The 12,511-nt window shown below is 42.7% G+C and overlaps 1 protein-coding gene across 1 annotated transcript in view; it reads right to left on the bottom strand.

Moving 5' to 3' along the window:
* Positions 1–10,596: 10,596 nt before the first annotated feature.
* LOC121568663 (myoferlin-like) overlaps positions 10,597–12,511 on the bottom strand; it is an 89,386-nt gene continuing 87,471 nt past the window's right edge. The window contains exons 51-53 of the mRNA XM_041879068.2: positions 12,390–12,499; positions 11,975–12,122; positions 10,597–11,388 (exon numbers count right to left, since the gene is read on the bottom strand). Coding sequence (XP_041735002.2) covers positions 11,350–11,388; positions 11,975–12,122; positions 12,390–12,499 — 297 coding nt within the window. The 3' untranslated portion in view covers positions 10,597–11,349. The remainder of the gene's footprint in view (positions 11,389–11,974; positions 12,123–12,389; positions 12,500–12,511) is intronic.

The raw sequence follows: 12,511 nt of genomic DNA, 5'->3' as shown, positions 1-12,511 counted from the left end.
ACTTTTACTTTTGATACTTATGTATATTTTAGCAATTACATTTACTTTTGATACTTAAGTATATTTAAAACCAAATACTTTTAGACTTTTACTCAAGTAGTATTTTACTGGATGACTTTCACTTTTACTTGACTCATTTTCTATTAAGGTATCTTTACTTTTACTCAAGTATGACAAGTGGGTACATTTTCAACCACTGGTAGTAAGTTTATCTTTGGTGGTTTGTCTAAACCGGTGACGAGATCGCCTGCTAGCTATCGGTACACACACTCGGCATTGCATGCACCAATGGTCAAATGTAATATTCATACGAAAGTCATTTGTTGAACATTTTTACATAATTTGTTGAATAAATATACGTTATACTCACATTTCATGAAGCTGTTCTTTCTTCTAGATAAGAAGGATAAGAAGGACACAGTCGTGATGTGATTTCATCACTGCTCGTCACGTGACAAAGATTATCCCAATGAATCCACATTTGTGGAATGTAATACATGGACAGGCGGAAAAAATGTATACAAATTCTGTAAGCACTGAATACAGATCCACAAGCACATTTTGAAATGCACATTCCACAGTTTTAAATGTTACGGATTTCTGAAAATGTTCTCACAAATCGTTCTACATTTGTTCAAATTGTAGTTTTATTTGTGAGCTATGTTGAATACATTTACAGATCATATATTTATGATGTATTTATGATGTGATTTAAAACAAACATATTTACGGATTATTGTTTTATTTGCGGAATATTTTAATATATTCACAGATAATAGCTTTGAGTAAAACTTTCCCCTGTAAATTTACAGCATTATACTGGCACCAAAGTTGCCAGCTTAATACTGTAATTTTGCTTACAGCAGAGTGTAATATAATTTACAGTACGATTTTCCTTATTGTAAAACATATTACAGCATCCCTGCTGTAAATTTACAGGGATGATGTAATGTTTTACAGTAAGGAAAATAGTACTGTGAAATATATTACAGCATCTCTGCTGCAAAGCAAAATTACAGTATTAAGCTTGCAATTCTGGTGCCAGGATACTGCTGTAAATGCACACTGATATTCTCCCTGAAATCTAAATGTAAGAAAAACAATACATTTGTAGATAAAATACATTTAATCAAAGTGGTAACAACATAAAAAACGAATTCAACAACAGAATTGACTATATAAGTAACAACAGTTAACACATATGTAACCAAATAAGAGCATCATTGCAACAATAATTTAAAAACTGTATTGTGTGCCTGTGTGTGTTGGGTGTGGGGGTGTCACAACTTCCTCTGAAGCTGCCGCTTCTCCTTGTTTGGGAAGGCTTCGGCGTTCGTCGTCACTGGCCTTCTAGCCACTGCCGCTCCTCATCTCATCTCATCATTCCATTTGATTTGTCTTGTTTATTACACACACCTGGTTCATATCCCCTCATCAGTACCTGTATAAGTGTTCCCTCTGCCCCCTTGTCTTTGTGTGTGATTGTTTATTGTGGAGGTTAATATAGCTCGGTAGAGCTCTTTTGTATTTTGTATCGCCAGGATATTCCCCCGTGTGCCTTGTTGTTTTCCAGTGCGCCATATTTCCGCACTGGAGTGTTTTACGCATTGCTGCATACCGCTGTGTTACGGAATAAACATTTTATTCTGTGATTTACCCTCCTGCGCCTGACTCCTTCTAAATCACTCACCACAGAATCACACACCAACCATGGAATCAGCAGGAGAAGGGAACATGCCTGGAGTCGTGGCGTGGGTCCGGGAGCATTCTACTATGCTAGCCAGCTTGGGAGAAGTGATGGATCGGGTTCTCCAGGTCATCCAACGCCTGGAGAGGAGAGGACCCGACCCTTCGGGACCAGCTGAGCGACCGGATCCAGCCACCCACACCCCAGCACCCAGAGGGATTCACCAATCCCGACCGAGGGAGTATGACGGGACAGCTGCCCGCTGCCAAGGATTCCTCCTGCAGCTGGACCTCTACTTCTCTACCATCAGCCCGGCTCCATCGGAGCGGGAGAAGGTGTCTGCCCTCGTCTCCTGCCACTCGGGGAAAGCCCTGGAGTGGGCCAACGCGGTCTGGAGTGAAGGAGGAGACGCGTTGGACAACTATGGGGACTTCGCTCGCCTCTTCCGGGCAGTCTTCGATCACCCACCCGAAGGAAGAGAGGCAGGCGAGCTGCTGGTCCAACTGAGGCAGGGGACGAGGACCGCGCAGGACTTTGCCCTGGAGTTTCGAACTCTAGCGGCTGGGTCCGGGTGGAACGAGCGGGCCCTCATCGACCGCTTCCGGTGAAGCCTGCGAGAGGACGTCTGAAGGGAACTAGCCTGCCGGGATACCACGTTGACTTTCAACCAGCTGGTGGAGATGGCCATCCGGTTGGACAACCTGCTGGCTTCAAGGGGACGTTCTGGAAGGGGCCTGCCCATTTCACACCCCCTCAACCAGGATGACATTCCAATGGAGCTGGGTGGTGCAGCGATCCGGGAGAGCGGAGGACGACAGCTCCAGTGTCACTCTTGTGGCACGAGAGGACATTCTACTGCACGCTGTCGTCAGCATTCTTTTGGGTCTGGAGGCGGCAAGCAGGGTACTCTCGCGTCATCCCAGGTAGCGAAAACCGACACTCGTTCAGAGCCCTCTGCTGCGCACTTTACAATTTAATAAAAATAGTGAAACATTAAAAAGGTTATTATTTTTAGATAATACTATACTAAATATATTTACATGTCACCAAATAATTGATTAAAACACACTGTTTTGCAATGAAGGTCTACAGTAGCCTCAACAGCACTCTCTGGGGTAGCCGGAGGACAGCTAGTTTCCGTCCTACTCTGGGTACATTGATTTCAATACAAAACCTCGGAGGCTCATGATTCTCACCCCCTATAATAGACTTACAGAGTAATAATGACAACTTCCGGAGGATGTCCTCCAACTTATCAGAGCTCTTGCAGCATGAACTTGCATGTTGTCCACCCAATCAAATGATCAGAGAATGAATCTAGTACTGAAGGCATAAGCTACATTTAGCTAGCACTGCAGTGCATAAAATGTGGTGAGTAGTTTAATCAAAGCAAGAGAAAGACAGTTGAACAGTTTTGAACAAATATATTTCTTCAAAAATGAAGGAGAAGTGAGAAAGAGAGTGAGAGCTAGCTATATTTAGTTGCATCTTTTTTCATTTTCACTTTCTTAGCTAATGTTAGCAAATGCAGCTAGCCTACTCAAACACCCAGCTCAAACAGAGAGGGATGCTATGTTAGCTAGCTGGCTATGGCTATCTAACACTGGATCTTTTCCAAGTCAAGGTAAGCTTTTGATTTAAAAAATATATACAATACCAGTCAAAAGTTTGGACACACCTACTCATTCAAGGGTTTTTCTTTATTTTTTACAATGTTTTACATTTTAGAATAATAGTGAAGACATCAAAACTATGAAATAACACATATGGAATCATGTAGTAACCAAAAAAGTGTTAAACAAATTAAAATATATTTTATATTTGAGATTCTTCAAATAGCCACCCTTTGCCTTGATGACAGCTTTGCACACTCTTGGCATTATCTCAACCAGCTTCATGAGGTAGTCACCTGGAATGCATTTCAATTAACAAGTGTGCCTTCTTAAACGTTAATTTGTGGAATTTATTTCCTTCTTAATGCGTTTGAGCCAATCAGTTGTGTTGTGACAAGGTAGGGGGTATACAGAAGATAGCCCTATTTGGTAAAAGACCAAATCCATATTATGGAAAGAACAGCTCAAATAAGCAAAGAGAAACGACAGTCCATCATTACATTAAGACATGAAGGTCAGTCAATACTGAAAATGTCAAGAACTTTGAACGTTTTTTCAAGTGCAGTCGCAAAAACCATCAGTTACCTCTACTGCAGAGGATAAGTTCATTAGAGTTACCAGCCTCAGAAATTGCAGCCCAAATAAATGATTCACAGAGTTCAAGTAACAGACATATCTCAACATCAACTGTTCAGAGGAGACTGTGTGAATCAGACCTTCATGGTCGAATTGCTGCAAAGAAACCACTACTAAAGGACACCAATAAGAAGAAGAGACTTGGTTGGGCCAAGAAACACGAGCAATGGACAATCTGTCCTTTGGTCTGGAGTCCAAGTTGGAGATTTTTGCTTCCAACCGCTGTGTCTTTGTGAGACGCAGAGTATGTGAATGGATGATCTCCGCACGTGTGTTTCCCACCGTGAAGCATGGAGGAGGAGGTGTGATGGCTTACCTGGTTAAATAAAGGTGAAATACATTTTTTAAATAAAAAATGGTGTGGGGGTGCTTTGCTGGTGACCCTGTCAGTGAGTTATTTAGAATTCAAGGCACACTTAACCAGCATGGCTACCACAGCATTCTGCAGCGATATGCCATCCCATCTGGTTTGCGCTTAGTGGGACTATCATTTTTATTTTAAATAGGAAAATGACCCAAAACACACCTCCAGGCTGTGTAAAGGCTATTTGACCAAGAAGGAGAGTGATGGAGTGTTGCATCCGATGACCTGGCCTCCACAATCACCCGACCTCAACCCAATTGAGATGGTTTGGGATGAGTTGGACCGCAGAGTGAAGGAAAAGCAGCCAACAAGTGCTCAGCATATGTGGGAACTCCTTCAAGACTGTTGGACAAGCATTCCTCATGAAGCTGGTTGAGAGAATGCCAAGAGTGTGCAAAGCTGTCATCAAGGCAAAGGGTGGCTACTTGGAAGAATCTAAAATCTATTTGTATTTGTTTAACACTTTTTTGGTTACTACATGATTCCATACAGTGGGGAAAAAAAGTATTTAGTCAGCCACCAATTGTGCAAGTTCTCCCACTTAAAAAGATGAGAGAGGCCTGTAATTTTCATCATAGGTACACGTCAACTATGACAGACAAAATGAGAATTTTTTTTCTCCAGAAAATCACATTGTAGGATTTTTTATGAATTTATTTGCAAATTATGGTGGAAAATAAGTATTTGGTCAATAACAAAAGTTTCTCAATACTTTGTTATATACCCTTTGTTGGCAATGACACAGGTCAAACGTTTTCTGTAAGTCTTCACAAGGTTTTCACACACTGTTGCTGGTATTTTGGCCCATTCCTCCTCTAGAGCAGTGATGTTTTGGGGCTGTCGCTGGGCAACACGGACTTTCAACTCCCTCCAAATAATTTCTATGGGGTTGAGATCTGAAGACTGGCTAGGCCACTCCAGGACCTTGAAATGCTTCTTACGAAGCCACTCCTTCATTGCCCGGGCGGTGTGTTTGGGATCATTGTCATGCTGAAAGACCCAGCCACGTTTCATCTTCAATGCCCTTGCTGATGGAAGGAGGTTTTCACTCAAAATCTCACGATACATGGCCCCATTCATTCTTTCCTTTACACGGATCAGTCGTCCTGGTCCCTTTGCAGAAAAACAGCCCCAAAGCATGATGTTTCCACCCCTATGCTTCACAGTAGGAATGGTGTTCTTTGGATGCAACTCAGCATTCTTTGTCCTCCAAACACGACGAGTTGAGTTTTTACCAAAAAGTTCTATTTTGGTTTCATCTGACCATATGACATTCTCCCAATCCTCTTCTGGATCATCCAAATGCACTCTAGCAAACTTCAGACGGGCCTGGACATGTACTGGCTTAAGCAGGGGGACACGTCTGGCACTGCAGGATTTGAGTCCCTGGCGGCGTAGTGTGTTACTGATGGTAGGCTTTGTTACTTTGGTCCCAGCTCTCTGCAGGTCATTCACTAGGTCCCCCGTGTGGTTCTGGGATTTTTGCTCACCGTTCTTGTGATCATTTTGACCCCACAGGGTGAGATCTTGCGTGGAGCCCCAGATCGAGGGAGATTATCAGTGGTCTTGTATGTCTTCCATTTCCTAATAATTGCTCCCACAGTTGATTTCTTCAAACCAAGCTGCTTACCAATTGCAGATTCAGTCTTCCCAGCCTGGTGCAGGTCTACAATTTTGTTTCTGGTGTCCTTTGACAGCTCTTTGGTCTTGGCCATAGTGGAGTTTGGAGTGTGACTGTTTGAGGTTGTGGACAGGTGTCTTTTATACTGATAACAAGTTCAAACAGGTGCCATTAATACAGGTAACGAGTGGAGGACAGAGGAGCCTCTTAAAGAAGAAGTTACAGGTCTGTGAGAGCCAGAAATCTTGCTTGTTTGTGGGTGACCAAATACTTATTTTCCACCATAATATGCAAATAAATTCATTAAAAATCCTACAATGTGATTTTCTGGAGAAAAAAATTCTCTATTTGTCTGTCATAGTTGACGTGTACCTATGATCAAAATTACAGGCCTCTCTCATCTTTTTAAGTGGGAGAATTTGCACAATTGGTGGCTGACTAAATACTTTTTTTCCCCACTGTATGTGTTATTTCATAGTTTTGATGTCTTCACTATTATTTTACATTTACATTTTAATCATTTAGCAGACGCTCTTATCCAGAGCAACTTACAGTTAGTGAGTGCATACATAATTTTTTATACTGGCCCCCCGTGGGAATCGAACCCACAACCCTGGCGTTGCAAACGCCATGCTCTACCAACTGAGCTACATGGGCTGAGAGACGCTGGACTGAGGGCTTGTAGGCCTGTTGTAAGGCAGGTCCTCACCAGATATCACCGGCAACAATGTCGCCTATGGGCACAAACCCACCGTCGCTGGACCATACAGGACTGGCAAAAAGTGCTCTTCACTGACGAGTCGCTGCCTTTGATACTGTGAACCATCAGATCCTCCTCTCCACCCTCTCCGAGTTGGGCATCTCCGGCGCTGCTCACTCTTGGATTGCGTCCTATCTGACAGGTCGCTCCTACCAGGTGGCGTGGCGAGAATCTGTCTCCGCACCACGCGCTCTCACCACTGGTGTCCCCCAGGGCTCAGTTCTAGGCCCTCTCCTATTCTCTCTATACACCAAGTCACTTGGCTCTGTCATATCCTCATATGGTCTCTCCTATCATTGCTACGCAGACGACACAATTAATTTTCTCCTTTCCCCCTTCTGACAACCAGGTGGCGAATCGCATCTCTGCATGTCTGGCAGACATATCAGTGTGGATGTCGGATCACCACCTCAAGCTGAACCTCGGCAAGATGGAGCTGCTCTTCCTCCCGGGGAAGGACTGCCCACTCCATGATCTCGCCATCACGGTTGACAACTCTATTGTGTCCTCCTCCCAGAGTGCAAAGAACCTTGGCGTGACCCTGGACAACACCCTGTCGTTCTCCGCTAACATCAAAGCGGTGACCCGATCCTGCAGGTTCATGCTCTGCAACATTCGCAGAGTACGACCCTACCTCACACAGAAAGCGGCACAGGTCCAAATCCAGGCACTTGTCATCTCCCGTCTGGATTACTGCAACTCGCTGTTGGCTGGGCTCCCTGCCTGTGCCATTAAACCCCTACAACTTATCCAGAACGCTGCAGCCCGTCTGGTGTTCAACCTTCCCAAGTTCTCTCATGTCACCCCGCTCCTCCGCACACTCCACTGGCTTCCAGTTGAGGCTCGCATCTACTACAAGACCATGGTGCTTGCCTACGGAGCTGTGAGGGGAACGGCACCTCCTTACCTTCAGGCTCTGATCAGACCCTACACCCAAACGAGGGCACTACGTTCATCCACCTCTGGCCTGCTAGCCCCCCTATCTCTACGGAAGCACAGTTCCCGCTCAGCCCAGTCAAAGCTATTCGCTGCTCTGCTACCCCAATGGTGGAACAAGCTCCCCCACAACGCCAGGACAACGGAGTCACTGACCACCTTCCGGAGACACTTGAAACCCTACCTCTTTAAGGAATACCTGGAATAGTATAAAAGTAATCCTTCTACCCCTCCCTCCCCCACCCCCCCATAAAAATAAAAAAAAATAGAAAAGACAAAGGTGGTTGTCCCACTGGCTATCATAAGTTGAATGCACCAATTTGTAAGTGGCTCTGGATAAGAGCGTCTGCTAAATGATGTAAATGTAATGGTCGGATTCGTGTTTATCGTCGAAGGAATGAGCGTTACACCAAGGCCTGTACTCTGGAGCAGGATCAATTTGGTGGTGGAGGGTCCGTCATGGTCTGGGGCGATGTGTCACAGCATCATCGGACTGAGCTTGTTGTCATTACAGGCAATCTCAACGCTGTGCGTTACAGGGAAGACATCCTCCTCCCTCATGTGGTACCCTTCCTGCAGGCTCATCCTGATATGACCCTCCAGCATGACAATGCCACCAGCCATACTGCTCGTTCTGTGCATGATTTCCTGCAAGACAGGAATGTCAGTGTTCTGCCATGGCCAGCAAAGAGGCCGGATCTCAATCCCATTGAGCACGTCTGGGACCTGTTGGATCGGAGGGTGAGGGCTAGGGCCATTCCCCCCAGAAATGTCCGGGAACTTGCAGGTGCCTTGGTGGAAGAGTGGGGTAACATCTCACAGCAAGAACTGGCACATCTGGTGCAGTCCATGAGGAGGAGATGCACTGCAGTACTTAATGCAGCTGGTGGCCACACCAGATACTGACTGTTACTTTTGATTTTTACACCCCCCCCCTTTGTTCAGGGACACATTATTCAATTTCTGTTAGTCACATGTCTGTGGAACTTGTTCAGTTTATGTCTCAGTTGTTGAATCTTGTTATGTTCATACAAATATTTACACATGTTAAGTTTGCTGAAAATAAACGCAGTTGACAGTGAGAGGATGTTTCTTTTTTTGCTGAGTTTAGAAAATAGTAAAAATAAAGAAAAACCCTTGAATGTATAGGTGTGTCCAAACCTTTGACTGGTACTGTACATATTCAAATATTCCCAAATACTCGATGGTCGATATTCACGCCATAAGGAATTCCCCTCGACCACACCCACAAATTGGGGGAAACAAACATTCTTTCCCATTGACCCCCATTGTAAAAGAGCCTAACTTCATCATCGATTTTTTGTAATATAGAAATAACAAAACATGGCGAAAAGATGCTGTGTTGTTGTACATGTAACTATGTCAAAAATCCCGACCTACGGTTCACAATGCTCCCACGTAGGGAAATAGATCATGCGAGAAGAGCCCTGTGGCGTCAGGCTATTCGGTGTGGAAGAGCGGGAAATTGTGGGAACTCCGTGTCCACGTAGGCTACACGTAGCTATGTGTGTGGAAAACATTTAATCACAGGTAAGACATTTAACTCGTTTATTTTATTTATTATTTATTTGTGTTGTTAGTCTTGGCTAGCTCAATGTTCTGGTCGGTAGCAAAAAGGTGGAGTTTTTGCTGTGAGACAATGGGGTAACCACGGTAACCACGGGTCTAGGTAGAACCTTTTGCCTTATAAAGAACCCTTGTCTTCCAATAAGGCTTCTTCAGATATAAATGGTTCTTGGTACAACCCTGTCCTTCCGCAAAGTACCTCTTTGGAACCCTTTTTTCTAAGAGTGTACTAATTAGATCAGTATCCTTCAATGTAATAATACTAACTAACTCAAGATGTGATAAAAGTGTTACAAAAATAATTAATTGTTTTATTTTCAAACATGAATTTTAGGAGTCAGGGTGTGGGGACAGCCACCTCTCAATAGGAATGGGTATTTAAACAATGACTTTGTACTATATTAATTTAACAATGTTTGTAATGGTCTTGGAATGAATTAGAATATATCATGATATAAATAGATTTCAAAGTAAATAAATCAAAGTTTAAAGACTTATCTGGGTTTTTCTAATAGTATTTTTGATTGGGGACAGCAATTTGAACCACTTCTGTAGAATCACCAATACAAGTTATAGAACTTAAATGTGCTATGCCTGACTTGAGTTTGCTGAAAGTGAGCCAATAGATTATTCAGCCAATCAATTAATTGGTGTAATAATCTATTGATTGATTGAGTACTGACACAGTATAGTAACACAATCTATGGTTGTGACAAAGGGCAGTAGGCCAGATTCAAACCTATTTAGACACTTTTAGCCAAGTGTGCCGCAGGGCTGCGGAACTAACGCTACACCAGCCACGTGTCAGTAAGTGATCTAAAACGCTGCCTTCAGGAGAGAAACATTTACAGTAAATCCCCAACCGCCAATGTTGTACATAATCATTGTTCTTTATTAAAACATTGAAAAGCCTGTTGATATAAATGAAATATTAAACACAACAGTTGTTAATGCCATTTTGTATATGTTAAAGTTATTAGTCACATAGAAAAGTATGGAAACTGTTTATATGGAAATCGTTTTATTTGCTATTATGACAACCTTGTGGCCAATTATGGGTTAAAGCTAAGATATATGTCAGTGGAACCCATAGATGTAGAAAGAGGACTCTGGATGGATATAACCTGTTTCACCATGAACATTGCCATTGAGGGCTTTCACCATTTGAAAGTAGTCAGCTGTTTGGGACTTCCTATGGGTTAAATTAAGGAAGGATCACATGATTTCATCCAGGTAATCAGGAGGGACCAGCCAATTAATTATACTCCTGAGGAAACATTCCAGAACTGCAGGTGGCAGTAAATCACCAACCTTGGCTTTATACCTGTTCAGAAAACACACTCCAGGTGGCAGTATGCACACTTTAAGTCTGTTTACCAACTCATAGAAGTAGAATAAGAATAAATTGACTACTTTAAAGTAACTGTCCAGTGTTTCCAGATTTCTATGAAATATGACCTATAATTCATTACAATGTGAGTAAAACTGTCTATGCTTACGTGGAAACCATGCTTGCTTTATTATGTGTGACATACCTGGACATTCTGTGAGTAAATTAAATGTGATTTTTGTTGCAACCAAGAAATTATCTCATGTCCTTTGTTGGAAATGCGTTGGGACCCTCTCTGTAAGGTGTCAAAGGAAGTGGCCTATTAGAATGTTGGGACATTGTTTGAAGCCACAACAACAGTGTTTGTTGTTAGTAGTTCGTTCTCTCAGTGATGACAAAATCTCTATATTAGGTTTAGTAAAGCATGCATACAAAATAGCATTTGATTAAATGTGGAAGACACATTTTGGTTGAATGCCTTCAGTTGTGCAACTAACTAGGTATCTCCTTTCCCTTTTGGTATTGCAGGGAAAGACAGACAGGTAAGGACAGTACAAGTACTGTACAGTTAAAAGGGCTGTGTAGCTACAGTATTTAATGCAAGTGAGTGCAAAAAAAACATTAAGCAGCATTATAAAAACTTACAATGCAGCCTTGATAAAGTGTAAAAATATAAATAATGCATGCCACTCTGAAGACAAAGCTGATAGGAATACATTGCATAGAGTTTGTGAGGGCCTGAGTGTCAAGACTTCTGTCGCCTTATCCCTTGGACGAAGACAAGCATAGTACTCAGCTGCTCCGATGAGTAATTCCTAAGAGAAAGGCTTCACAATTTTCATTGAGATGTAGTTCTGGAGAGGCAAGAGAAAACATTTAATTAGTAAAACACATCTTTGATTTAAAGTAAGGTTAAATCATCTGCTATATTCATATGTAAGATGCATTAGTGGAGTAGAATTATTGCACTCTATTATCAGATAATAATAATTTAGTCATTTAGCAGACGCTCTTATCCAGAGCGACTTACAGAAGCAATTAGGGTTAAGTGCCTTGCTCAAGGGCACATCGACAGACTTTTCACCTAGTCGGCTCGGGGATTAGAACCAGCGACCTTTCGGTTACTGGCACAACGCTCTTACCCACTAAGCCACCTGCCGCCCCAACAGATCAAATCAGATCAAATAAATGCAGAGGTATGCTTAATTTTACCATATTATGTTGCAATTCAGCCTATCAAAGGAATGATGCACGTTGCCTGTCTACACTATATGCATGAAGATACCCAGTTTTGTTGAATTGGTAAGGTTGGATTTAATGATCACATACAAACACAACAAATGTATGCACTATGCACTCACTGTAGTTGCTATGGATGAAAGTGTCTTCTAAGTGGCATAGATATATTAGTATTATAGATTACAAGGACATATATCTTACTGGTAGGGAGTACAGCAGGATCCCAAGGAACAAGAGCACAAGCAGGAGGACTATCAAACCAATGAAGATCCATTTGAATCTGCGCCATATGATGAACTTCATGGTCTTGCATGGACTGGTGAACCAGAAGAAGGAAGTGTCGGGGCGACTGTATGGGGAGAGAAACAACAAAACACATTTTTCTGGGAGCTCATCCATTTGACTTGATGTTACATTGTGTTCTAAAAGGGGGGAGGGTAACCATGCGTAGGCCGAGGCAAGCCCAGTTTGAAATGTAGACTCTTATTTGGTGCATTTCGTCACTGAATGTTATAGCACTATGTAGTTAGTATGTTAAAACATTCTACTTACAATGGACAAGCTACAATGTTATTGTCATAGGTGGTTGAAAGGTAACTTGTGGATGTGGTCTTACTTAGGAAAGTCTAGTTTGGGGTTCATGTTGGGTTCGTCCCGGCCCTTCCCAGCAGGCCTCTCTTCTACCTCCCTCTCTTCCACTATTTCCAGGGTCATCTCCACCTTCCCCTATAGGAACAC

Source organism: Coregonus clupeaformis, chromosome 7 (genome assembly GCF_020615455.1).
Source record: "Coregonus clupeaformis isolate EN_2021a chromosome 7, ASM2061545v1, whole genome shotgun sequence".
NCBI lineage: Eukaryota > Metazoa > Chordata > Actinopteri > Salmoniformes > Salmonidae > Coregonus > Coregonus clupeaformis.
The sequence above is the reverse complement of the archived record's forward strand: the minus strand, read 5'-3'. Positions and strand labels throughout refer to the sequence as shown.